This window comes from Neocloeon triangulifer, unplaced genomic scaffold, assembly GCF_031216515.1.
Source record: "Neocloeon triangulifer isolate White Clay Creek 2 clone unplaced genomic scaffold, ASM3121651v1 ptg000017l, whole genome shotgun sequence".
NCBI lineage: Eukaryota > Metazoa > Arthropoda > Insecta > Ephemeroptera > Baetidae > Neocloeon > Neocloeon triangulifer.
The window spans coordinates 2,042,735-2,068,701 of NW_026775559.1; the positions used below are offsets into that span (position 1 = coordinate 2,042,735).

Sequence of the window (25,967 nt, forward strand, 5' to 3'; positions counted from 1 at the left end):
ATGCTTACGGGCGATATTTATTTTACTTCCCAAATACAAAGACTTCCATACAATTTATTCTTTTAAATTTTTGTTGGTTATTGATTTATATCAAATCCTTCCTTCCGATAAAATTAGTTATATTAATTTAAAGCAATAAAAACTAATAAACCACCAAGGCTGTGAGTGCAGAGACACACATGTTGATCTGAGTGGGACAATATTTTTTAACTGATTCTGAAAGTTTATTGGCATATTTTTTATTTTCAAAAGATTTTGGGGGTAGACTCGCATAACCAGTTTGCACTGTAGGAATGCAAAAATTAAATAATTTTTTTTTATTTGACAGAGAAGTACCCCGGTTCAATAATTAGATTTGCTTTGGTTATCTCTTTACAGCTCATTAACAAATGCAAAAAAAGAAGGAAATTACATTTTTTTTTTTTTTTTTTTTTTTTTTTTAATAAAAACGACAAAAACTAATTAATTGCTCATCAAAGCTATATGGAGCAAATAGATATATTACACAGTTTTGTTTTTTCCTTGAGCAATTTCGGGCATGACAGACAAGTCTGCAGAAGCGGTGACGATTTGGTTTGTGAAGGGCAGCAAGTCAAGCCATGTTAAAGTGTCAGGTTTTCTATCTGCCCACAAAGCGCGTAGATAGAATCGTCCTGCGCGCTCCACGTACAAATAATTGGGGACATAGAAGTCTGAAATAAAAATTTTTGCCAATCAAACGCAAAATGAAAAGACAAAAATAATAATTTTTGAAAGAATTTTTCATAGTAAATTGAGTTTTTTCCGAACATTCAAATTTTATGCTTCAAATGTAAAGACAATAATTGTTGTAGGAGAAGATTGAGTTTTTCGTTTTTTGAAACACTCGAATTTAAGGCTTCAAAAAATTTACTCACGTGGTGGATTCGAAGAGCAGATAATTGAATTGCCGTAGAGGTCGCAGTCGCCTTTTTCAATCTTGTCATCTTCGTAACATGTTTTCTCCGGCAAAAAATCCATTTTTTTAAGCACCCCCTTCTACATTGAGTGGTAAAATTAATTTTATTGTCAGATTTCCTGCTTCGTTTTAAACAATTGAAAGCATATTTCAAAATTTGCATGGGAAAAGAGACAAATAATTAATGCAAACAAAATTAAAGGCTAACCAGGAACCCACCTCAAGTGTCCGCCTCCGATTTTGATGACACTGGTACAAGAGCTAGGCAAAGATGAGTACCGACCAATTTTGGCGGAATTTCGTGCTAATAGCCCCCTTTTGGCCGCTCTACAGTTGGCCAAAGGTTTTTAAGGTAGGCCACCCGCGGGTCCTGTCTGTCAAGATTTTGCATAAAACACCTGAAATGGGCTAATCTAGGCAATTCTTCACAAACAGGATTCGCGGGATGCCTAAATCAAAAGAAAAAGACCTCCAAAAATGGGGCAAAAAGGGGCCATTAGCACACAATTTGGCTGCAGTCGTTCTATACTCACCCCTGCCTAGCTCGTGTACCAATTTCAACCAAATCGGGGGCGGAAAGATGGGGGGCCTCGTTGTAAGCTTGCTTATCTTGTCTTGTTTGAAATTTTACTTTGTATGATGTATGATAAATGTTGAGACTTTTTAATTTTCCCTCGTTTTCAACTTTACGTACCTTTATAACATCGTGTGAATAAAAAGTTTGGTTCACGTCGTTCTGGTTGTTGCCATTCCATAGACAAACAGGCTGAAAATTAGGAGTCAATTCCACTTTTTCGATTCGGAAAACAATGAAAGATTCGGTGTAAAATCTTCCAAGCTCCAGTTTCACCTCCTTCGCATCAAGCACCTGAAACCATTGCCAGGTTTAATAATTTTCCACATTCATAAAAATCTTAATTATATTCAAATAAATTAATGTATATATTTCTGCAGCATAAATATTATCAAGTTAAAACGATTGGTTGGGAGAAAAATTCACCTTTTGTTGCAGCAAACCTCGATCTTTCGCACACTCTTGACCGCCACAATCTCCGCCAAATACGCTGATCGCTTTTCCGAGCTTGAAAGACTTGTACAATCCAATGCACCAGCTGTCTGATTGGGAAATGCAGTATGCAGCATTGGTATTAATTTGAAAATTTTAATCGCCACTCATTTAATTACCACAGATGATTGTTTGATCTGACACGAGAACGCCGTGGTCGGTGTACCTGCCTGGGCTATCCGTCTCTTTGATGTAAACTGACCACGGAGTCATTCGATTGTTTTCAGGTCCGTTCAAGCGGCCACAGTCTTTTGAACTCAAATTTTCCTCGTTGGCAGAACCGAAAACTGATTTTGATGAGATATTAAATTGAGCGAGAAATATTTCATATTTATCTAAAACCCGCCTTAACACTTATAAGTTTTTAATTGAATTTTAGAGGTAAAAAATTTTATTAAAGGTCCAATTTGAAAATGGCTGGATTCTGGAGGAAAAGCTGATTGTGACAAATTTTAATAAAATCCTAAATTTGAATTGGTAATCAAATAATTTTTAATTTATACCTGGAGCGGGATGAATGGACCGATTTTTTCCATAATTCCAGCAGTCTGTAAAGCGAATTTTCTGTGAACCATTAATAAGCAAGTCAATATTTTTCTCGTTCTTTGTTTTCACAAAACTCTTTTACCAAGTGTTTAATGGGTTTAATCATTATAACCTAATTCTTATTAGTTGAATATTTTGTAAAAATTATTTTATTTTTGATAAAATAAAATCAGGACCTCACCTCATTAGCTTCATCCTCAGAATGGGCCTTTGCAAATAAACAGCAGATGGCGAGAAGCCAAATTAAATTAAAAATTTTCATTTTAGATGCGGGTCTCACTGTGTTTTTCTGCAAATTTCGAAAAATTAGTGTTTAGTTGTTCCATTCAGTTTTTAAAATATAAAAAATGTATATTCTTAAAAAAAGGTTGAAAAATGAAAACTGTGACAGTGTTAAATGAAAAAGAAAAATTATTTACCTATTGTTTGCGGCGAATTGATCGAATGCGCGTCGCAAGAGTGGATCTGCTTTGCAGATTTCCAGTTCACGACTTATAAATAGCTCGGGCTGTATCAAGCACAGTTCAGCAAATCACGTGGCAGTGACAAAATAATCCTAAGATAAAAATATGAGTAAAACTTTATGCTTAGATTGCGAAATATTTTGACCCTTGCTTCTTCTGTGTACTCAAAATAGTTTAAAATTATCCAAATTATCCTTAAAGGAATTGATAAAAAAAAAAATGATTGCAAACAACTTCTGATTAGTCTTGCGTCTTTTCTAGATAAAAAATAAATTTTCCTTTTTTTTCAGATTTACACATCATCTGTTTTAAATAAATTTTAAGCAAAATTATTTTTTTAATAGGATCATTCAAAGATTAAGAATCAAAGAGTTTTGGTTCGGAATAAAATTCAAATTAATTAACCTACCCTTTTATTTAAAGATTTTACAAAACAAATGTATTTTAAATCTGCAATTATTGGTATTAACTTGCAGCATCTGGGACTGATCAGCAAATCCCTTGAAAGCGCCAAAGGAAAGCAGCGTATGTATTCAAATTTAAAGAGCTGAAGAGGAAAAATTGTAAAAAATCATTTGCTTAATGCCAATATGTTGGTTCTAAATATTCGCTCTGATTCGCTCAATGACAGAAAAAAAACAAGGACAAGCAAACATTGGCAGGGGACGATTGATAAACTTTGACGCTTAAGCAGCAAACGACACTGATAAATAAACACGTGATTGAATAGAATTAGCGAAATTTGAACCACTAATTAATTTTCTCAAGTCCTATTGGTTTAAAAAAAAAAAAAATAAAGATTCACTCCCTCGCTTTAAATTTTGTTACCATCCACTTTGCAAGTGAGCCACGACAATTATATTTTTGAAAATATATTTTTTACTGAATTTATGTGATGTTTTATTACGTGTAGTTCTTTACGTTCTTTATTAGTTAAGATTTGTGTTTCAAAACTGATAGTTCCAATTGCGATGTGGTGACAAAAATTTGATTGCTTTAAATCTAAAAATTATTTAACATTATAATTAATTAATTAATTTTTAATATTTATTGTTATTTTTTCAAGTATCTTTGCAGGCAGCTGAAAAATAAACCGGAGGTTACAATGGGTTACAATTTCAACTGATGGTCAATGCGCTGTGCAGTAATAATCAGGACTATCTGGAGACCAATTATTAATGCTCAGTACGCCCTGAGTCCCGCGTAAACGTCCAGTGGCCAACAGAATTCAGAGTTGGCCACCAGACGGCAGCACCAATCGCCAAAACAAATCAACAATGCAACAAAGCTCAGCGGCCCCATGCATGTCCATCCATTCGCCGAATCCGAGCTCACGCAGGTCGTGTTTTTCCTTCTTCTTTCGCTCCGAATGATGCAAATTTGTTACGTAAGCGAAGGAAGTAGCAGGCACCCCTGTTAAGGGTCGTTTCCTGATTTTGATTCGGCCAAGGTCGGCGCCTGTCATGCTCAGGGCGTACAAGAACCTGCTGCAGAGGCACCCCTTCTTCACGCAGGCCGTGCAGACCGGTAAATTATTATTTTCATTTGGCGCCTCAATTAGGAAAAAAAATTATTACAATGAATTTGATCTCAGGGTTGCTGATGGGCACGGGCGATGTGATCGCGCAGGTGGTAGTTGAGAAGCGGCCCAAGCTCGACCTGCGTCGCTCCGCAACCTTCACAGCCATCGGATTTTGTTTTTTGGTAATAACTTCAGCCTGGCCCAAAATTTTTCTATTTTAAAATTATTAATTTAAAAATTACTCCAATTCCCAGGGTCCGAGTCTTCGGCTTTGGTACGGCGTCTTGGAGAGGGCGTTTGGCGCAGGTAGGCAGCCGGCGGCCACCCTGAAGAAGGTTGCGCTGGACCAGTTCGTGTTCGCCCCCACCCTGATCGCCTCCCTCCTCACCGTCGTGCCACTGGCGAACGGCCACACCTGGGGCGACGCCACAGACAAACTCAGTAATGACTACTGGACTGTCCTTAAGGCCAACTATGTGGTATGACAACTTGTGGAAAAACTAACCTTAACCATTTCATTAAAAATTTAATTGTTCTCTAAAAGAGAATACCAATAGAGTCCTATAAATCCTATAAAATATGTTATATATGGACTTAAATTGGCTCAGTTGTGGCTTCTTATAAGAATTAGAACATAACTATTAGCCAATGTTCAGAAATTGGAAGTTTCATAAAACATTTCAAATAAATGCCACAGAATTGGTTATGAAATTGGCGTGTCCTTATTATTGTGTAATTCAAATTTAACTGGTTTTTTTAATTTTAATGGTGGCTGAGGATATGGTTTAATTTGATTTGTAGTGAAATTTTGTTGAATGCGTAAACCTCGGCAGAAATTCTGTGAATTGTTTTAATTAAATAAGGTGCTACATTTGCCACGGCTCTTAGGAATCCTCACTGAAAGTCATTTTAAAATCATTTAATTGCTTATTTTATTAATTTTTCAATTACGTGATTTCTGTGAATAGTGGTAGTCAAGACAATACCTAAAAGGTACTGGAATCGGCTTGAATAAGTTTTCAAATGAAAAAAACCATATTTAACTTTCGTGGAAATTTCTAAGTTTTATAACTTTGTCAAATGGTATCAAAAAATTAAAGTGTCAACCTCTTATAACAATTGTCCTGTAAATATCTATCATAATACATAGTTCATTTTGACTTTGATTTCTTTGTTGAGCAGTTGTGGCCTTGGGTGCAGATCGGAAACTTCTACTTCGTGCCGCTGCAGTACCAGGTGCTCGTCGTGCAGGTGGTGGCCCTTTTTTGGAACGTCTACGTCTCCTGGAAGGCCAACGCGCCTCTGGCCAAGAAGACCAAAGTGTAAACCTTTTATTTTTCTATAATTTTTAGACGTGGTAATGTTTGAAGTAATAAAGAAAAGATCCGCGACGGTGCAATTAAATATTTTCTGTTTATTTCCTCTCTCTTTAACATACAGAGAAATAAAAATATATTTCGTTGCAACAAATGAAAAATGTACACACACATGTGTCGAGAGTGCAGAGAGACTAGGGGGGCCAATTTCTATTCTCCGCCGACACAAAGAAATACATGTTTTTTTTTCACAATAGTTATATTTTGTTTCCAGCCTCTGAGTATTATTTTCTTGTGTTGAATTTGAAATGAATTTTTGGCGCAACGAGACAGGAACTGAAGCGATATTTATTAGCCTTGTTTTGCGATTGCTAAATTACACCATCGTTTTTTTGCGCTGCTCTAATTTCTCTACCAGGACAGATCAGAAGATTTTTTATTTGGGGACAAAACTAATGGGGAAAATTTGTACTACATTCAACACCAAACGAATTTTCGTTAGTATGGTACATAGTTTTAGAAAAAGTAGACGAAAGAGAGACTAAAGGGTGAATGAGGAGAGGGGTGTGGGTCAGCAGCAGGGGTGACACGGCGGAGGCAGTCTGTCTACAACACCACGCGACTCTGCAACAAAATTCGCGCAAAATTTCAATTTCAAACTTGAGTGTAAGCAGAGGAAAGGGTCTTTGATGTTTTATTAAAAGGAGAGAGCACAATTGCTGGCCCAGGTTATTAAGTTTCGCTCACCGGCAAAAGAGAAAAGAAACTTTTTATATCAAAAAAGACGGAGGAGGAGGAGGAAGATTATGAAAAACTCACATGCTCAGGGTTGTGGCTCAATCCGTCCGACGCTTTTCTGAAAACAAATATTCAAGTGTCAATCAACATTAACTTTTTTTCATTTTGTGGCATTAAAGTAGATTGTCAAAAATTTGGAGCTCTGTGAAATTAAACTGTGAAATATGTTTTTAAGCTGCTGAAAGAAGCAATAGTGTTTTCGCGTTTTGATCCTCCAGAAATTTCATAATAAAATGAATGACAATTGACAATATAAAACTTTACAGCAGTGGATAGGATCATCAAATTATCTCTAGATGAGGTAATTTTTCTTGGTGAAAATGAGCAAAATTATTTCTCAAAAGCTTCAGAAGACCATGAAAATATCAAGCAGAAACAATTAACTAATTTTTTTATTTTTTGATAGGATCAGATAATATGTAAATAATGTACCCTTCCAATCTCCTAATTTACTGTCATACCTGCTGGTGGTGTCTCTGGCGTGTCGTCTGAAGTCAAAGGAGGGGAGGGAGCGCTTGCCGACAGAATTGAGCATCTCCCTGTTGGCCTGGATTTGACCCTCGGACTCGCGCATCCGCCGCCGAATCATCTCGAGCATGACGCGCTGCCGCAGCACGTCCAGCGGGTTCACGATGGACAGAGACGGGCCACCCACGCCACCCCCGCCCCCTGAAAGGCCCCCCATACCTCCACCCATGCCTCCAACCAGACCGGTCCGCTTGGCTCGCTCAGATCCAACCGTCTGGAAAATAAACAAACAATTAAAATTAAGAACAAAATCAAATTTAGGTAACTGCGAGAAAAGAAAAAAATTATTATAAATTTTAATTTAATTTTTTATCCCACTCAATATTGAAGTTTTTCTAAGTTTAAAATACCTTAAATGAAGAAGAGTAACTAACAAATAAAGAAAAAATAAGAATAGAGATATCTATACACTTAAGAAACATTTTTTTTTTTTTTATCTGAAGAGCTAAGAACAAAAAATTGAAATTATGTATTCAGATTTGTATCACTTTTTTTACATTGCAATAATTAAAATAAAAGGGTGAGTTTTGAGAAGGATTTTCATGCGACCTGTGGCGTGAGGTAGAGGAGAGGCGAGTCGGCGTCATCATCGTTGGCTGCCCACTGCGCTTCGTCAAGTTGGGCGCTTGTGGCCGGCAACGCTATCACCAGCAGCAGCAGTGCCGCTGTTGCAGCGACGCAAGTCGCGGCGCCGCACTTGCCCCAAACGCGGTAACACCTCATCTCTCGCAAGCTCAGATGCCTTAAATCAAAAAATCATTGTGTCAATAATTTGTTTTTTATAAAAACTAAAATAGATTTTTCAAGTGGAAAATATCAAACTTGAATTTGATAACTGTTCAAATATCTAATTTCGTTTGAAAATTTACTATTAACTATCGAATCAAGTTAAATTTTTTTACTTTCCCTCTTGAAGAAGCTGATTTTTTTTGTCTCAAAAAGTAAATTCAATTGACTAGTTCTTTTATTCACAAAAATTACTTTATTTATTTTCTTAGTTTTTGGCACTTTATAAAATTCTGGCCTATCTAATGCTGAATAAAAGTACATAAATTATCCGTAATGTTATTAATAATTATATAACAAAGAAACTTCAGACTTTTCAAAAATGTTCTGACAAATAAATATCTTGGTTATATTAATAGATTTCTATCAATAATGTTTCTGATCAATAACTTAGTTTGACAAAATAACAATTAATTTGACATAAAATTGCTCGTTTTAACAAGAAGGCTTTTGTGCGCTATTTTCCGGTCAGCCAAATTGCGACCGATAAATCAGCGTGGGTTTTACGAGGCGGCGGAAGAAAGAAGGAGCAACAGGCGCTTTTATTGATTGCGCGCGCGTCGGCCGCTAATCTGATTTTTATTACGGCTCATAAAACGGATCTCTGTGGTCGGCAGCACCGGGGGAGGACAAACGCGCTGGCCAGCCACTTTTCGATTAAAACTTTGAATCTCGGCGGCGCAATCCCGAAGAGTAATCTCCCGTGCGCTGCTTTTTCTCAAAGACACAATTTTTCCGCTGCAATCTCGGAGGTTTCCGCGACTTTTTTCATCGATTTTTCTTTCGTCTCATCACTCGCGTAGCTCCGAGATAAAATGCTGGCAGCTGCCAGTTGGCAAAATGAAATAAATAAATAAGAAAATATTGAAGTGTCGCGCCGGTTGCCTACTTTCGACTCTTGCAGGCGTTCTCCGATTCTTTCACTGCAAGCAAGAGATGTGATTGGAAAAATATATTTTGCTCGTTTATCAAACTTTTATTGAAATTGCTTTTGAAACTGAATAGTTATGAATAATGAGATTTTATTTTTCCTAATCATGAAAAAAAAGTTCATTTACAGCCCAAAATTTTCAAATTTGTTTTGAATTTATGTAAACATTATGTTGAATATAAAATGTTTGGCTCTTTATTGACGCTTCTGTTGGGTTTATAAATAAGGAAAAGCTACTGTTTTGTAAAAACTTTTAGATCGTAAAATCCATTATGAATAAATTTGTTACAGGCTTAGTGAAATAAAAAAAATAAAAAGTGAGACGTTTGAAGGTCCCATGGTTTTGTGATGGTGTGTCACGTGACGTTTTGATTTTTACCGATAGCGTCCACAGGGAAATAAGGGGTTTTCAGCACCTGGCCGTGCAGCAATGCGCGGTCGGAATGACAAGTGATTTCCTTCGGGGGCGGCGAACGTGCGTAACTTATTAGTTGCTGGCCACCTCCTCTTTCCACCTGCTTGTTGCGAAAAAAAAGAATGAGACAGGAAGAAAGACAAGTTTGCTAATTTTCCAGGCCGTGGGCAGCGCGAGTCGTTAGCGCTGCCCATTGTTAAAGAGGTGCTGCACGTGTTGGGTGCAAGTGTTGCTGTTCACACCCTAGTTAGACTTGACAGCCCTGTCCGACTTCCAACTCTATTTACAACTCCATTCAGGCAAACTTTCGCTTCGCAAACCTTTCTTGTAAGCTGCGGAATTTGTATAAGCTTCAAAAGTAATTAAATGTGCTGGTACTGAAAAATCAATTAAATCTGCATAATGTAACATTAATTTTTGATAGATTAAGGTATTTTGTAATATAATTGGCTGTCTTCCTTAAAATTTACATTGAAATAATTTATTAAATAAATTTAATAAAAGATACCCATGTTTGTGAAATTCACTTTCAAACCCATAAGAAACGTGCAATTCCTATATTGTGAAAGTTTCTTAGCTTCCAATTATAAACTTAATGAATTTTTAAGCAAATTTATTAATTTTGCCAAAAATTTTATGATTTTTATTTAATTAAATTGTATATTTGCAAATATGATCATTTTGTAGTAGACATTTTTAGTCAAAATAGCTATACACTAAAGGCAATTATTTTTATTTTATTTATTTTGCAATAAAAGACTTAATATGTCACAGGCTCTTTCCAATACATACATATATATATATATATATATATATATATATATATATATATATATATATATATATATATATATATATATTTTATAATTCAGTTAGCAGATGAAACATCATTTTAAGAGTTTCATTTATGCATACTGAAAAGTTAAATTGGCATTCAATCGCATAAATAAGAGCAAAATTTTTTACCACTTCTCTCTCAGGAGATTTTTAATTTCCGCTTGAAAAAGATCGGGCGCTCCATGTGTCTGCAGTGGCGGTGAAATCTGTTTTTGCCGTCGACGTCGCCCACTTGCACTTAATTAACTCGTGTTTAAGCAGCGAATTACGTGTCCCCGTCCGCTTTTAATTAGCCGTGAGAGGGAGAGAGCAGAGACTGCGGCCGGCCACAGCCATCCATCTACCCCAATGACGTCACTTCACTCATCGTCAGCCACCAACAGTGACAAACCCTCTTCTCCAAAAGAAATTGGAAAGTTAAAAGCATATTTTACCCATCAACTCAGGTGACTTTTAAACTCATGAGTCTGTTTACTAAAAAAGACAAAATTAAATTATCTGAAAACCTCTTTGATGGATTTGAACGTTAAATACTATATTAATGCTTTTGACACGAAAGTTCCAGAAAATTTATTTTAAATTACAATTTTTTATTGAGACTTGATTATGTGTGCTACTGACAATTGCGACCTACGGGAATTTAATCAACGCATATATGGCCTGGCGACCGGCGACAAACTTGCCACCGCAAATTAATCAGTGCGACCGACTCGCAAGTGCAAAGCTCGTAACTGCTTACTGCCAATTTCAAATTAACTCCGCGCCGCTTTGACATTTCGCTGCAAATAATTTCCATGTACGTTCGCAAGCTTGAACTACCACGTGAAAAATTCATTATTTTTTAGTGCAGGATGAATTTTTAAAATGACATGCGGGATTAACAATTAATTACAAGAAGATTCAAGCAATGCAAATTTTGCGTTTTTTATTTACATTGAACGTTGAAAAATAGTTCTACATTCGCCAGATGTTGAAAAATAGTTCAACATTCGGCTGATGTTGAAAAATAGTTCTACATTCGCCAGATGCTGAAAAATAGTTCTACATTCGCCAGATGTTGAAAAATAGTTCTACATTCACCATAGATGTTGAAAAATAGTTCTACATTCAGCTGATGTTGAAAAATAGTTATTCGCCAGATGTTGAAAAATAGTTCAACATTCAGCTAATGTTGAAAAATAGTTCTACATTCGCCAGATGCTGAAAAATAGTTCTACATTCGCCATAGATGTTGAAAAATAGTTCTAAATTCGCCAGATGTTGAAAAATAGTTCTACATTCGCCAGATGTTGAAAAATTGTTGTACATTCCGTTGATGTAGAAACATAGATCAAAATTAATTTTCAAGATTTTCCTGCTTATTTGTTAATACTTGATGTTAGTGGATCAACAAATTAGTTAACGCGTGACCCGCTCTGGAACGTGACCTTTTGCTCAAGAGCCCTCGTCGTGCGAAAGAAAACAGGATTGTGTGTAAATTTTTTATTCTTGAGGCGTTGCAGGAAGGGGAAGCGGTGCGTGCATTATCAGTATTAAAGCTTTTAAAAGCAGCGCCGCAATCTCCGCCACCGCTGATCTAATCCATTTTGCGCGCCCACGAAAAATTTGCATCCAAAAAAGCGGGGGAATTTATCGCGGGGCTAAGAAAGAGATATCCCCGAGGCGCAACTTTTGACGAGCGTGACGTCACGTAGCGCGAAATGGAATTACCTGAAAAGAGCAGCGATTTGTCCAAATTTGTTCGCGAGCGGCTTTTAGCGCATTGAGAGACAAATCCACCCTCAGTGACGCAAATAGAGCACCTGCGTCCCGTGAACGAAGCGCCGCGCGCGATAACAAGCAAAGTTTTTCGGGAGTAATTTGACAAGAGTGCATCGCGATAACAAGGAAAAATGAAGCCAATTAATTTGAAAACGCAAAAGTCATTAGTTAGAAAGACAAACTTTGTCATTTTCTCAAACGTCTTCATCATGATCACAGTGATAGATTGCATTGAGAAAATGTTGAGCTCTCACGGAATTTTGCCTTGCCTGCAAATTTAAGTCCACTCAAGCTCAAAATCTCTTAATTTAATTGGCAACCAGCCAAAAATTGGACTATTTTGGAATGTTTCCAATGATAAGATCACATGTCAAGGAATTGATTTGCGTCTGAAAAGGAGAAGGTGACCGTGAGTTTTTCCCCACAGAAAAAACCATGAAAGAAATTAACCATCTCATTGGTTCAAAAACCTTATATTGTTTGCAACATATATAAAATGTGACATATCATGTAATAAATTGGAAAAGACGGTCCAAATCGAGTCGATTGGTGATCTAAATTATTTCAGTCTACCGAAAAAATTGAGTGAAGGCTAATTTCCTTGCTTTAACTTTATAGAATTGGCAGAATATTCCCTAACCACTTTTCATGAAGATTCACATTTTTTTTTTAAAGTTAACTTAAATACCTCATAGGCTCTTCTTTAGTGCTGTTTCATATCCACGTTAATGAAATTGTTAAAATACTTTTGGTTTGAAAGACATGGTGAAACGTGTATCTTAAAATATATTGTATAATTGAAACGTTGGGAAATTCAGCCGCGAGTGCTTCTGTCGGTTTTCCTTTTCTGTGAGTCGACGGAATTTGCGGCGGCCGCTTCAAAGAGTTTGCACGTCGCGTTTTCTCGAGGCGTCTCCTGACTTCGCAGCGAGAGTTGAAACGCAACACCTGCACTTGAAATCCTTTGAAAGCCACGGTGTATCGCATTTCTCGTCGCTTAACAAATTCGACGCGCGCCCACCACCCTGGCTTTTCTACTCTACACATTCGGAATATCCGAATATGTTCCGAGAAAATTTATGCGTGTAATCTGTTTCGATGAATTATGCAAGAGCAACAAGTGCCGAGAGACGTGCGTGGGAATAAAGAGTCTGCTTTTCCACTCCGACGCACACTCGAAAACTTTGCAAACTTTGTCAACCGCACCATAAAACTTGTGGAGTGAAGTCTATAAAAGTGGCACTGCCTAAGTTTTCATGTTAATTTGAATAATTTAATTTGGACTTCGTCAAATAAATTGGAAAACCATTTAAAGCAGATTGAAAAGAAGTTCAAGGAATTTTTTTCATAACATTTGGTTAATTTGGTGAATAGTCTTTATGAATAATGTCAATAGGCAATAAAATACTTTCATAACAGAACTTAGTTTTGGCCAGAAGGCTTTGGTAGAATTAAATTATATTGGTGATAAGAACGTTTTATTATAAAGTAGCCAAAAATTTAATTTCAATTCAATATGTATCGAACTTAAAGAATCATTTTTATTGTGTAGAGAGCTATAAGAGTTATATTTTAGAATTAAAATTAAAATAAAGGTTTATAATATTTAAATAAATATAAATTTCAATCACTATAATTATAATTAAATAAGTGATAAAATTTCTTCTCATATTTTTGTCCATCAAAAATCTTTTGTTAAGTAAGAATATTTTTTCGCTATAAAAGCAATTTTTATACACTTTAGCCTCAAAAACGACTCTATCTGGAGATTTTTCAGGCTTAACAGTCTTTTTATTATGCAAAACTATGTAAAGTTTATTCACTACGAGATTATCGCTTTCAAAATTAAAAGGGAAAAAGCCAGTTATTTTAAATTAAAATTTTACGAAGGCACCAGAGACCACAGATGTTGCAGACATTAATTTCCACAAAAGTCCCTTTTGTTTGAAAAATTGAACGTTTGCGGTGTGCGGATACAGTGTTTGCGGTGGTCAGTCTGTGTCAGAATTGCGTCGGGTTTGATGTGCGATTTCGTGAGGGACACAAAGGTCTGCGGGTGCCTGTATTTAACTTGTGTTCAGAGGCGGCCGGCGAGATAAACGGGGGTGTTAATTTCCACTCGGCCGGGCGCCTCCGGACGCACCCTTGCCGGAATGCGCGTTTGTTTAATTTCGGACGAAAGTGGAAATTGAAAATCAAAACACGACGCACGTGAGAGCGTAATCAGACCGGGTTGCTTTCATTGTGCGACGCGCGAGCGCGCAGGTATAACCAAATCGAATTAGTCTCGCCCCCAAACTCGGCAGCTTTAATTGCGCCCTTTTCGCAGCACCACTCATTTGCGAACAAACTCGACCTCGTCCCACCCCACTTCATACATTTTCTCGCTTCTGCCGCCGACCGAAGCAGAAGGATATTTTTGCAAACAAGCGCCGAGATTGCGAAAATCGATTAACAAGGAAACAGATGAAGCGTGAAAAGTAAATGAGATTGATCAAAAGTTCCATATACCACGAGATAACAATAATAAACACTATAAAAGTAATAAAAAAATTATGTGTAAAATTTTAATTTTCATGTAATTAAATTTCAATTTTCATCGAGCCAATTGAAATGTCAGCCCGTTTTTTGCTATTTTATGTTCATCTTAAAAATCGGCTTCAGTTCAAAACTTTTATAATTTTGAGAATTATCTTGGGGAATGACAGAATAAAATCATAAAATGATCACTTATAAAACCTTTTTATATAATTCTTTCGACATTAAATTATAATGATTTTTTTTCATTTTTTAACATTGATTGAAAAAACTAATAAACATAAATTTAAATTTTTGCTATAACGATCGAGGAAATTAAGTAGGTAAGGATAATATTTGTGGTGCGACTTTTGTAAGCTAAAAATAAACCTAAGGACATTGTTGTTGGAGCTCAACCGTCGGAATATTTCATCGCGCGGAAAAGTTTCTTTTGCTGACAAGTTTGCTCTTGTCAGTTTTGTCCTCTCATTGTAAGTATGCGGATAAGGATAACTCGACTTTTTTCAACGCTACTATGAGAGAGAGATGCTTAAAAGCTCAACAGGAATTATGTTTGCTTTGCACAAACACAAAACTCCTAAGGGTTGACTAAAGAATTATTATTTAAAAATTAAAAACTTTCCAGCGAGAGAAGTTTTTAAATTTTATGAGATCCAACACAAGATTTTCAGAGTGGAAAAAAAATGAATTAAATTCCCTTCCAAAATCTACTTACGATCCACTTCATATGTATATTCAAAAGATTTTATGAGTTGCAGATTGTAAATCTTTATTCAAACAGCAGGCAGCTGGCGGTTGTAAAAGAAATGTTTTGCAGAGGAGTTTTGCTTGCTGTTTAAGATCTTCTCAATTTCCACGATGTACATTTCAACTTCATACAATTATAGAAATTTAAAACCATTTAATATTTCTGTTTTGTTGATATATTTGAGAATTGAGATCTTTTTTTTGCCAGTTTATGCAAAATCATTTCAAATTTTCATCTTCCACCTCCTTTGCGAAACCCCAGAGCAAGTGGCGCCACTGGCGCCGTATGTAGTCGTCGTACAATTCACTATTCAGTTTGTTCGGTTGTTGTTTGTTTATGAATCACAAAAGTGAGCAACAGGTCGTCATTTGGCTGATTTTTCGGCAAAATCGGCGGCCGACCATGGATTCCTCGAGCAAATCGTCGCCCAGCATTGGCCCAGCAGACCAAGGTAAAGTCGGAGTAGGATTGTTTCCATGTTATCGCGAGTTTTACTTTGCAAAACTTACAAAGAACGAGATTATGTACTTTTTGCCTTGGCTTCCTGAGCGACTGAATTATTCTTAATGCGAATATTGGCCCGAATGGAAATTTAATTAATTTTTAGGCCAATTTGAGAGCCACAGGAAACTGCAAAATTTTATTTTATTTACCTTCCTATCTATAACAATTATGATGAAATCAAACAAAAATTTGAAACCAAAAGATTGCTGGAAAAAAATATGTTATTAAAAATCTAAGAAACAAATGAGTGAACGTTTTTAAAAAAAATCGTGAAAAATTAATTTTTTTCACAAAATATTATTTTACAATCCGAGAAGTTACTTTGTAACTTAAACAAAACGTGGCTAGGATTTTAAAGCGAATTATACTAAAAATTCAATGGGACCTTGATACCATTAATTATATTAAATTTATGGTTTAATTATTTTTATTAAAAACCAGCTGGTTATTATAATTATTATTGAATGCTTGGACCAAAGTTTCCTAATTCACTTTGAGAGGAGGTCGGTGACCTTGGGCGGACGGAAGAAATATTACAAAAATGTGGTGGAAAATCCTGCACTCAATCAGATTGCTTTTTCCTTTTTTTCCCTAACGTTCGAATTCTCTGTGAAAAGAGAGATTATAACTTTTTCTGGCTTTGCAGCTGGAAATTGCAAGGGCGGTGCAAAACGTCTTTCGTCGCGCCGAGTCGCGCACCTGCAATTAAAGTGGCTGCTTCTGACAGGGTTTGACGGTCCAAATTGAATAAGAGCTTTCGCTTCTCGTCGCCATCGAGAGGAAAGACTGCTGCGAGCCTCCATTAGGGGCCTCTCTCTAATCACGCGTCCATAATGCACCCGTCAATTATTAATTGCTTGCAAATTCAGGCGCCCGTCAACGTGACAATTTGCGCAAAACACCACAATCAGCGAAACAGCAGCCATATTTACGCATTTTTTTTGCAAACCATAAACACAATACGAGCAATATGAGATATTTTTACTAGAGATTTTTGATTGAAAAGCGTTTCTCAAATGACTTTTCTTAAATTTAATGTAAGCTTTTAGGATTGTCAAAGGATACAAATTGAAAAAGACTAATTAAATTGACGAAACTATACAAATATCTGAAATTTATTTTCAATTCTGTAGAAGAAGAAAGATAAGTTTCACCTCTGATAAATTTTTTTTTCGTCTAGGTTTTTTGTGATTTTCTTCAAATGGTCTCTAAAAATCTATAATTCTTTTTGAACTCTTGACACATTAAATGCAATTCATTATGTATGGTATATCACGGCTAAGTTATCAGTGAAATGCCATCTAAGGCAAACTTTCATTGCAGATGATGAAGTTTTACTATTTAAAATGTTATTGTTTTGCCATAAAAAATTTACAATATTACTTTAAACTTTTTGGAGGTAACGAGGTATGCAAGAAACAGCCTCTCTTTTGCTAAAAGAGAATAGAAAATATTTAACTTTTCATATCCCCATCCCAGTAACTCAATCTTTCTGTTCTTCAATAACTTTAAAAAATTTGAAAATCTTTAATCAATACCAAACGTAATTTAATCTTTTACTTTTAATCGGCCAATCACTTAAAATTTGGATAAAATTTGATCCTTACAGTTGGAAAAATTTCAAATTCTTCAAAATTAGATTTGAAACCAGAAACCAAGCGCTATAATTATATTAAGGCTTAGAACAGAATTCCTCTGTTCACATATTAATTAATTATATCTATATCTATACCTTTGAAAATTTTCTCTTTGCCTGCTAATGAAATGACCAATGGCAAAAGCATACATTTGATTCTATTGCGATAGTGTGTGGGTCTTCGCCGTGCAGCTAGAAATAAATTTTTACTCCGAGTTACGCGGAATCAAAATCGGCGTCGTCCCCTTGGGCACATTTCTCTGAGAGTGACGGACGGACGGACGGACGGTTAATCCGGTTAATCCGGATCGCCGGCGGCCGAGCTCATGCTGCTGCCAATTACCCGCCGCACCAATTAACCCCGGCCCGCAATTAGCCACCCCCACCCCAGCCGCGCACCTTGGCAATTTTTCCAATCCTTTGTGCTTTGGCGTGGCGAGAAATGCGAACCTCGCCTTTGTCCTCATCGGCAATCGATCAAACACGCGGCGGCCCCGCCGACAATGTCGCCGCCGCACACATTTTGTCGACAAAAAGGAAAACGACGATGCGCATATTTTCCGACCAACCTGCCACTGACACTTTTCCCAGGTATAATTCGGTGGAAATTGAAACTCGACTCTCCGGCTCTTTGTTCTGTTTGGAAAAGAACACAAAGCGAGTGATTGTGAGAAAAGAGGGCACTCAAAGAAGAAGTGAAAAAAATGGGCTGTTCGTAGAAATTTACAAGGCAGATTTTTACAAAAAATACAGAAAGACGGAAATACCAAAAGAAACAAAAATTTTGAATATGCTGCAATCGTCCAGCAAGAATTTAAGGCATTTAAATATTTATAAAAACAGTAATATTTCAGACTGGTTCTTCAAATAAACTGACTTTCATGACGGTACATTAATATTATGTGTATCTGCATGAGGAAATTCTGTATATTTTGAATTTGATGAAGAAATTGTGAAAATGTTGTTTTAAGTAGTAAATAACAAAATAGATTTGTAAAAAAGTCATCAGGAGTTCCTTAGGGACAATTTCCTGAAACAGAAGTCAGTTAGATTTTTATATCTTTTCTTGAAAGTGCAAATTTAGCTTAAAGTAAGCACAAACTAAGCTACATTATATGTGTTTTTTTTGCCACCTTTTGATTTTTTTTAGCAAATAGTGGCGTATATCTTATTGTTAGTAAAATTGTTACACTCAAACTTCAATTTCATGACAATGCTTATAAAAAATTTTTGCATAGAATTTTGAAATATTTCTAGGTTAAGCTAAATAAAGAACTGTAAATTTTGTGGGGAAGAAAATCGGTTATTATTAGGCAAAGTTTTAAATTTAATATTTTCTTCTTCTTTAACTGATTGTTTAGATAAGTCGTGAGGCACTTGAAACTTGTAAATGAGCCTGACAATGTAGGAGTTGTAACTGTTGATTGGAAGTGATTAGCTTGGGTTAATCCTCTCGTTTGGACTTTTGCAATGCAATCAAAGTGCATCCGGAAGATGCATCCAATCTAAATGTTAATTTCTCCACCGCGACCCAAATGCAGACGGCTTCGGGGTGGAATCCGAGAGATGGATTCGGCTCTCGCAAATCCCTCTAGTCTGACGTCACCGTTTTTCTGCCCTCGAAAATTTTCGGCCTACGACTAATTGCTTAATCCTTTGATCCTCCGGCCAAAACCCCGCGTCTCAAAATTAATTTTCGCTGTTTCGCTCCACACCACTCTCACTTTTAAGTGCATTTCAAGCTTTTTGTTGTAAATAATTATTGATTGTTGATAAAAAGTCATATTGATGTTTGCTTGTAATTTTGCCAAAAATTCACAAAAACCGATTTAATTTTGAATTAAATTCTAAAAAAAATATATGTGATTATGTGAACTATAGATAAAAAAAATATAATCAGAATCTGATAATCAGATGATGGTTATTTATTGTCAAATGATGAATTTACATTTCAATGCAGAATCTTGTGAAGAAATAATGAAAAACATTCGCTAACTGACAAATATATATGGCTCATACCACATAGCTTTAATATTTTAAAATTAAAATAAGTTTAATTCTCAAAGATCAAAAGACTAAAATTCTGTGTCAATTCAATCAGCCCATTTTTATGAAAAACAGGAACTTCCAATTTGTTTGCCTAATTGTAAACCTAATCTTAACAAATCTCCTGTAGAAATTTTTGAATTATCAAAGTATGTATATATTCAAAAGTTATTTGCGCACTTTACGAATAAGTGTGTTTTGCGCTTGACAAAAGTTTGTTGAACTCTGGTTGGCTTCGTCCTGTTTCCGTAATTTCCGTTTCGCAATTCGCTTTTCACCTGGAAATGCAAACCGCAAAGTTGGCCACAAAGTCCAACCGTTGGTTGGCCTCACCCTCTCTGACCAGTTTCTGCGACGCAAATTCCTTCCTTTTCTGAGGCCGGAAAATCAAACAACATCACTTTGCTTTGTTTTGACAAAGCCAGTCTCCGTTGCACACGCGAGGAGCCAAGGGAGCAAAAAATCGAAATCTATCTACCAGCGAATCTCTCAATCAAAACCCAACAGGCTTTATTCCGCCTGACACTCCGACGCACTTGATTCCCACAACTTTACGAATAAAAATATAAATGGAGAGAGCTCGGCGAGCTCGCTTAAAAATGTTGTACATAGAATTATTTGAGAAGATTATGATCTAAAATAGTTCTGTTTCGTTATTTTTCATTAAAATTTCAGAATCTCATGTTGTTAATCTAGTAATAGTGATTTTTATTTTTCTACAATTTAAATCAGTTATAACAAGATCATTTCCATAGTCATCATGTGAGTATTACTGGAAACTCTCTATCAATAAAAATATAAATGATTTTTTTTTTTATAATTTAATTAATAATTTTCCTGCAAAAACTTTTCCCTTTGATTGTGTTGTATGCTAAAATTATTAAGAATTAAAAATTTCCCCAAACCACCTTCATACGACTCCAAAAAATTCAGAAAAAATACTTCCACGGAGAAGTTCAACCCGTTTATGAATAAATATTTTATAGTACTTGAAGATAATAAACGTTTAATTGGTGTTGAAAATTCCCCTAGAAGTGCCAAAAAGTGATTCATATGTCAAATGAAAAAAATTAATAAGTATTCATTCTGTGAAGTGCTGTGTAGTTTATTTTTTAATTAAAAACCTCCTTATTGAAAGGAATAAATTAAATCTTATTAAATTTTAAAGAATTTGCAAATGTGTTTAATTAACAAATCTTTTTATTGACATCTTTTTTATCTGCACAACCACATTGTTCAAATTAGATCTCACTATTTTTCCTTATTCTTTTATAAAAAATTGCTTTATATGAAAATAATTCCATTTACTTCAAAGAAGTTATAAACTTTCCTTCAAAACATAATGAATAATGACACAAAAATTGACTGATTTACTAATTTTTTCATTTGATATTGACAGATTTTATGCTTGTTCGGACAGGAATAAAATTAATGGTGCAAACTGCTTGAAAATTTGAAAGAAAAAAATCATATAAATAAATTATTTAAAAATCTATGTGTCCAGATAGAAGATTATTGCAAAATGTTGATGGCCTCATTTGAAATGAAAGGGTCAAGCTGTAATTATGCAAAAGGATCGCACTTGAAATAGATATTGCATTTTTCGAGCTCAAAGTGGCAATAAAGTCTCATGGAGGAGAAAAATTCAATATCGTTTCCGAGAGTGCATTTTGATTGACTGACATAGACGTAGCGATATGATTGAAAATTTTTAAAATTGGTATTGACACTTTGATTGGCACGTGGCTCAAAATTCCGTGCAAATCCGCCTCTCAAAGTTTGCGCTTCAGCGAGCGACGACGAGTGGAAAAGTTTTTGTTTATTATTGAGTGGCGCGGGCGAAAAAACTCCGGCGCCGCCAAACTCGTCGAGAGCCTCCCCATTCAAACTGCGGTTTTTATTCACCATTTACCGCTTCATTATGTTCTGTTGATTTCCCCCCATCAAACTCGTAAAAACTAGTGAAAATTTTAACTGCTAGATTTTTTCACCATTAAAGAAGCTAATTTTTTTTTGCATATCTTGAAATTCGATCTCGCCGCAAAGAATTGCTTTTTCTTTGAACGCCAGAAGTGAAAAGCGGGTTAGTGGAAAACGGGTGCGTTTTTCAGAGAAGGTTTCCAATTTGCGTGCTTCTTTTTTGTTCTTGTTGCGAGTCAAAGAAAGGCCTCCACCTTTTCCTATCCCTCTCGTCGGGAAAGAGATCCGTCTGAGGAAAATGATTTTGCTTTGGAAAAAGGTCAGAAGCAAAGTTATCGCAGCGATCGGCGCGCTAAGCCCCGACTTTTCCACTCGGCTTTCTCGATTCACGTCCGTCGCAAATTAGTTGTCAGCAAATCTATCTTTTAATGTGATCTCTCCGCAAAACAAACAGCGCGTTTTGTTTGTTGCGTCGAAATCGGCCTCTTCGCATCTCCCACAACCAAAACAAACTCTTTAGAGAAAAAATATAATAGATATTGCATCCGAAAGTGGACGCCGGACGAAAGGGAAATCAATTCTTGAGAGAATTTTCCATTGCAAATGTAAAACCCAGAATGCTGAAAGGGAGATTTTTCTATATCCAAAATCGTTTTTTGTGTGATTCTTTTACATATTCTAGTATAAAAATTATTTCCCCTCATTTGAAGCATTGAAATAATCATGCAGAATAAATTTTAAATCTGATTAATAAATTAATTCATAACAGCTAAAAAAACAAATTAAATTTTACAAGAAACAAGTGTTAATTGTGAAGCGAAATTTAAAATTTTGAACTTCAAACTTCATGTAAATTATGTTGCTTTCTGATTTTAATTATTTTACACTTTAATATATCTAGAAAAATTTAAATATCCGACATTAATTTATTTATAAAGAACATACAAAAATCGGCTAAACTATGAAAAAATTAATTATTGGAAAACCTATTAAAAGTAAATTTAATTACTTTATTCTAAATTGAAAGAAATGCCACTTTATTCGCGAATACGTCACGAAGTAAATTTTCTAATTTGAAAAATTGAATTGATATAACAGAAAATTGTCTTCTTTTTTCAACTCAACAAATTTTAGCTCTTAAACAATAGCAATATTGAGCAACATTATGACAAAGATATTCACTTAAATTTTCCTTTTAAATTTATTGCAGATTGCAGTGTCTGATTTAAATTAGTTTTTGATTCAGTTCTATAGGATTTTTTTAAATTTTTGTATGAAAACTCACAGAAAAACTGATTTTAAAAGTAATCTTAAAAATGGGAGGTAAATTTAAAAAAAAAAGAAATTGAAACGGACCAGAATTTGTTATTAATCTTCTCTGACTATTTGCTTTGGTATATTTGCAGAATAAATTTAAAGTGTTCAAGAAAAAAAGGTGATGAAGCTCGTCAGAAATCAGCCTTTGTCTGCGAATTGATTCAAACATTTTTTTCTGCCGTGTGACGCAATCGAGAGCCCCACCTTAATTTGCAAGTCCGATGTGTCAAACGTTCGCGTTTCTTGCAGAGTCCCGCACCTTTGAATCTGAAACGTTTCTAGAATTTCCAGGAAAACGGCGCTTTTGTATACAAATACATTAATCTTTGCGCGTTTGATATTAAATATGAACAGAGCAAACACGCGTACGTTTTTCTGTCGGACGAGAGCGGGAAAACTGTTTGCCAAAGGATTATGATCCGCTCTTTTCCCTTCTTCCACGGCAAACATTTTCAAATTAATCTCTTGCAATAAAAAGTGGGAAGCTTGTTTTCCATTAACTAAAATTTTTGGCATATATTATAGAAAAAAGATATTTAATTATTATTTTTATTTCTGTATGTTTCAGGTAGGAGACTGTTGATTTTTCTGGTTCACTCCGACGCGCTCCACTTCAAAAATCCGCTAATTAATCCTGACTGCGAGAAAGCCACAGAAAAACAAAAAAGTTTTATTTCCGCGTGTGCGACACGTTGCCTCATTAGCGTCATGTAAAAAATTATATGTTGCAATTAAGAGGGCAGCAAGCTTAAATATTTTCCTTTTTTCCTTTTTTTTTATTCAATATTTTGTTTATTATGAAAAAGGAAGAATGAATGCAAAACTAAGACGCCTGATATCAAAACAAAATCGTATCAATAACCGAGGCCTTCTTAAAATTCTAATGAAAAATTATTAGAAATTTCAGTTTGAAGGATTTGCAGGCAAGAAACCATTTACAGAAGGCAAGAGACAAGAATAATTTTTCTGCTAAGTTGCAGAGTTAAACAAGTTTTCCCAATATTTTCAGGTCTCTCACTGTAAATTGGAAAGTGAACTTTTGTTATTTTGAAAGCGAGCGAAAAGAACAAATATGCATTTACCCACCATTATTTTTCTTGGAAAAGCCATTAAAACCATAAGAAACTGTCTAAATATCTTCAAAAATTTGTAGAATCTGAATTATTTATTTGAATAAGATCTTGGTCCTCTGATCATTTAAGCGTGGATTTTGAAGCGTAGAGCTAATTGTATCGAATTAAAATTTGAAGATCGAACTTTCCTCTCCTTCATAATTCAAATTATATTTCCACTCTGCTAAATTTTCTGAAAGTTTGTCTGTTTGTAGCCAAACCTTTTTGTTTGATCTTCAACGAGAAAAACAAAAATCATTTACAATTTTATTTATTCAGCTGTTTTAGTTGTTGAAGTAAATATTTTATTCAACGCCGCAGGCCAATACGCGTTCCAAGTTAGGGACAGTTTTTTTTAAATTTTAACTTGATTTTTGAATGCATTTCAATAGAAAAAAGATAATCAACTTCATTTCGCAACCCTAATTGATTCAATTATATATAAAAGGATGAAGAGTGAGTTAATTAATTATGATCAGGCGCGTCAACACGGATTAAATTTAATCCGGCGTGTGCAACAACAGAGTCATGAGACGAAATCCACTCAACGCCATGTTTACTTTTAATCACAGCCGCGCTTCGGAAATAACACAGAGAGACGATAATGTTTTCGTTTGGCATAATCTTTGGATTTCGAAAGCAAAAGTTTTGGAAATTAATTAAAATATTTCTCGGGGAAATTTCTTTTATACAATTTTTGTATGTATACGTAAACAAATTTGTTACCTTGATTGGTGCGTCGGAGAAGAAGGGTGGTGCAGGTTGGGAGAGCGGCTGCAGAGTCAGTCGGTCGGTCGGTGGTGCGAGCTGTGAGGCCGCGCCGCCACCTGCCGCCCCTTATAACGGCCACCCCCGCGACCCCTCCCACCCACCCTTTCCCAGCCTCGCGCCGCAGCACTTCTTCATTCACAAATCGCGCACCATTTCGCCATTTGATCAAGCGGAATTAGGAACATAATCACAAGTGAAATGTGTGAAAATTCAAAAATTAATTTAATCAGTGCAAATGTTACAAATGAAAGAATAGTTTAAAATATTTAACAAGGAATGAATTTGTTTTTACGGAAAACACAATATTTAGAATACATAATTTTTAATAAAAATTAATTAAACCTCTTTTCTTATTTGAAAATTAACAAAAGTTTATGAAGAAATTAATTAATTATTACGATCAAAACAGAAAACTCTATTTGTGTTACACAATAAGTATTTTTGTTTGAAGAAGTTGACACTCAACGAGATGATCATGGAAAAAGCCCGATCTCTTCATTTCCACAATAAGTATTGTTTCAGAAATTACAAAAGATAATGATCATTTTTTTTTATCGATGTTTTAATCAAAATTGTTTCTCAAAATATGGAAATAATTGCAATTACTAAATTTTTGGCTCCATCTGCAAAGAAAAGCTTCCTTAATTACCTTAATGAATTGTTTGCCACTCATAAATTAAATTTTTTTTGCCATTGTGATTTTGGTTGAAGCTGGAAATTGAGGCCAACCTGGGTGGAAAGTGCCTGGACGGGGCAAGCACGTCGCCTCTCATAGTCAGTATAATTGATAATTGAACGCGAGTATCGTGATTCGGTTTGTTTTGCTTTGGTGCATTTGAATGAATTCACGGGCACGCGAATCAGGTCAATGCCAATCGCCGCGGGAGTTCATTTCTCTGCACCACCCCAACGATGTTATGCAATTCGCGATGTCTCCTGAACTTGATTGGCCGCACAGTTTTAAAGCAAATGATTTTGGAATTTTCAAAATTACGAAGCCAAAATTCGGACATATTTCAATTTATATATTTATATTTATACTTTTAATTTTTTTTAAAACGAAGTATGAATGAAACATTTGCTGTAGATAAATAAAATTATATAAAATGTATTTTATATATCATTTAAAAAAATCTACAAATTTTAATAATTTGACTTAGATTTTGGACTAACAAGTACGATCAACTGTTAATAGAAACTTTGAACACGAAATTTTCTCCCAACTTTTTGAGGGGTTTCCTCTACATATCGGATTCTAAAAGTTTGTGAAGCCAGCGGGGTTCGATCGAATGGAAAATTAAGAGCGTCCACCGTGAAATGAGCGATAAATATTCATGCGCCTCTTAAATTTGCGCCTTTTCTCTCGTCCGGCCGCGCCAACAATAATTAAGAGAGACTGATGGTCGGTTTTATCTTGGAGAGAGAAAAGAGCGTGGGAGTCGCACACTTTCATCAATTAGCATTATCT

General features: G+C 35.4%; 3 protein-coding genes across 3 annotated transcripts; 1 reads left to right on the forward strand and 2 right to left on the reverse strand.

Moving 5' to 3' along the window:
- Positions 1-406: 406 nt before the first annotated feature.
- Positions 407-3,521, reverse strand: LOC132203130 (uncharacterized). The gene is made up of 9 exons (XM_059630649.1): positions 3,423-3,521; positions 2,969-3,105; positions 2,731-2,838; positions 2,507-2,567; positions 2,123-2,290; positions 1,938-2,053; positions 1,632-1,805; positions 897-1,017; positions 407-692 (listed from the first exon to the last, which is right to left on the reverse strand). Exons 3-9 carry the CDS (start codon positions 2,809-2,811, stop codon positions 502-504), a joined length of 912 nt encoding a protein of 303 aa, XP_059486632.1. The 5' UTR covers positions 2,812-2,838; positions 2,969-3,105; positions 3,423-3,521; the 3' UTR covers positions 407-501.
- Positions 3,522-4,286: 765 nt separating this feature from the next.
- LOC132203140 (protein Mpv17-like) lies at positions 4,287-5,939 on the forward strand. Its single transcript, XM_059630672.1, has 4 exons — positions 4,287-4,540; positions 4,608-4,717; positions 4,790-5,014; positions 5,718-5,939. The coding sequence occupies exons 1-4, from the start codon at positions 4,477-4,479 to the stop codon at positions 5,859-5,861; spliced, it is 543 nt and encodes a 180-aa protein (XP_059486655.1). The 5' UTR covers positions 4,287-4,476; the 3' UTR covers positions 5,862-5,939.
- Positions 5,920-24,539, reverse strand: LOC132203141 (uncharacterized). The gene is made up of 5 exons (XM_059630673.1): positions 24,455-24,539; positions 7,727-7,919; positions 7,111-7,391; positions 6,671-6,707; positions 5,920-6,475 (listed from the first exon to the last, which is right to left on the reverse strand). Exons 2-5 carry the CDS (start codon positions 7,898-7,900, stop codon positions 6,458-6,460), a joined length of 510 nt encoding a protein of 169 aa, XP_059486656.1. The 5' UTR covers positions 7,901-7,919; positions 24,455-24,539; the 3' UTR covers positions 5,920-6,457.
- Positions 24,540-25,967: the final 1,428 nt, after the last annotated feature.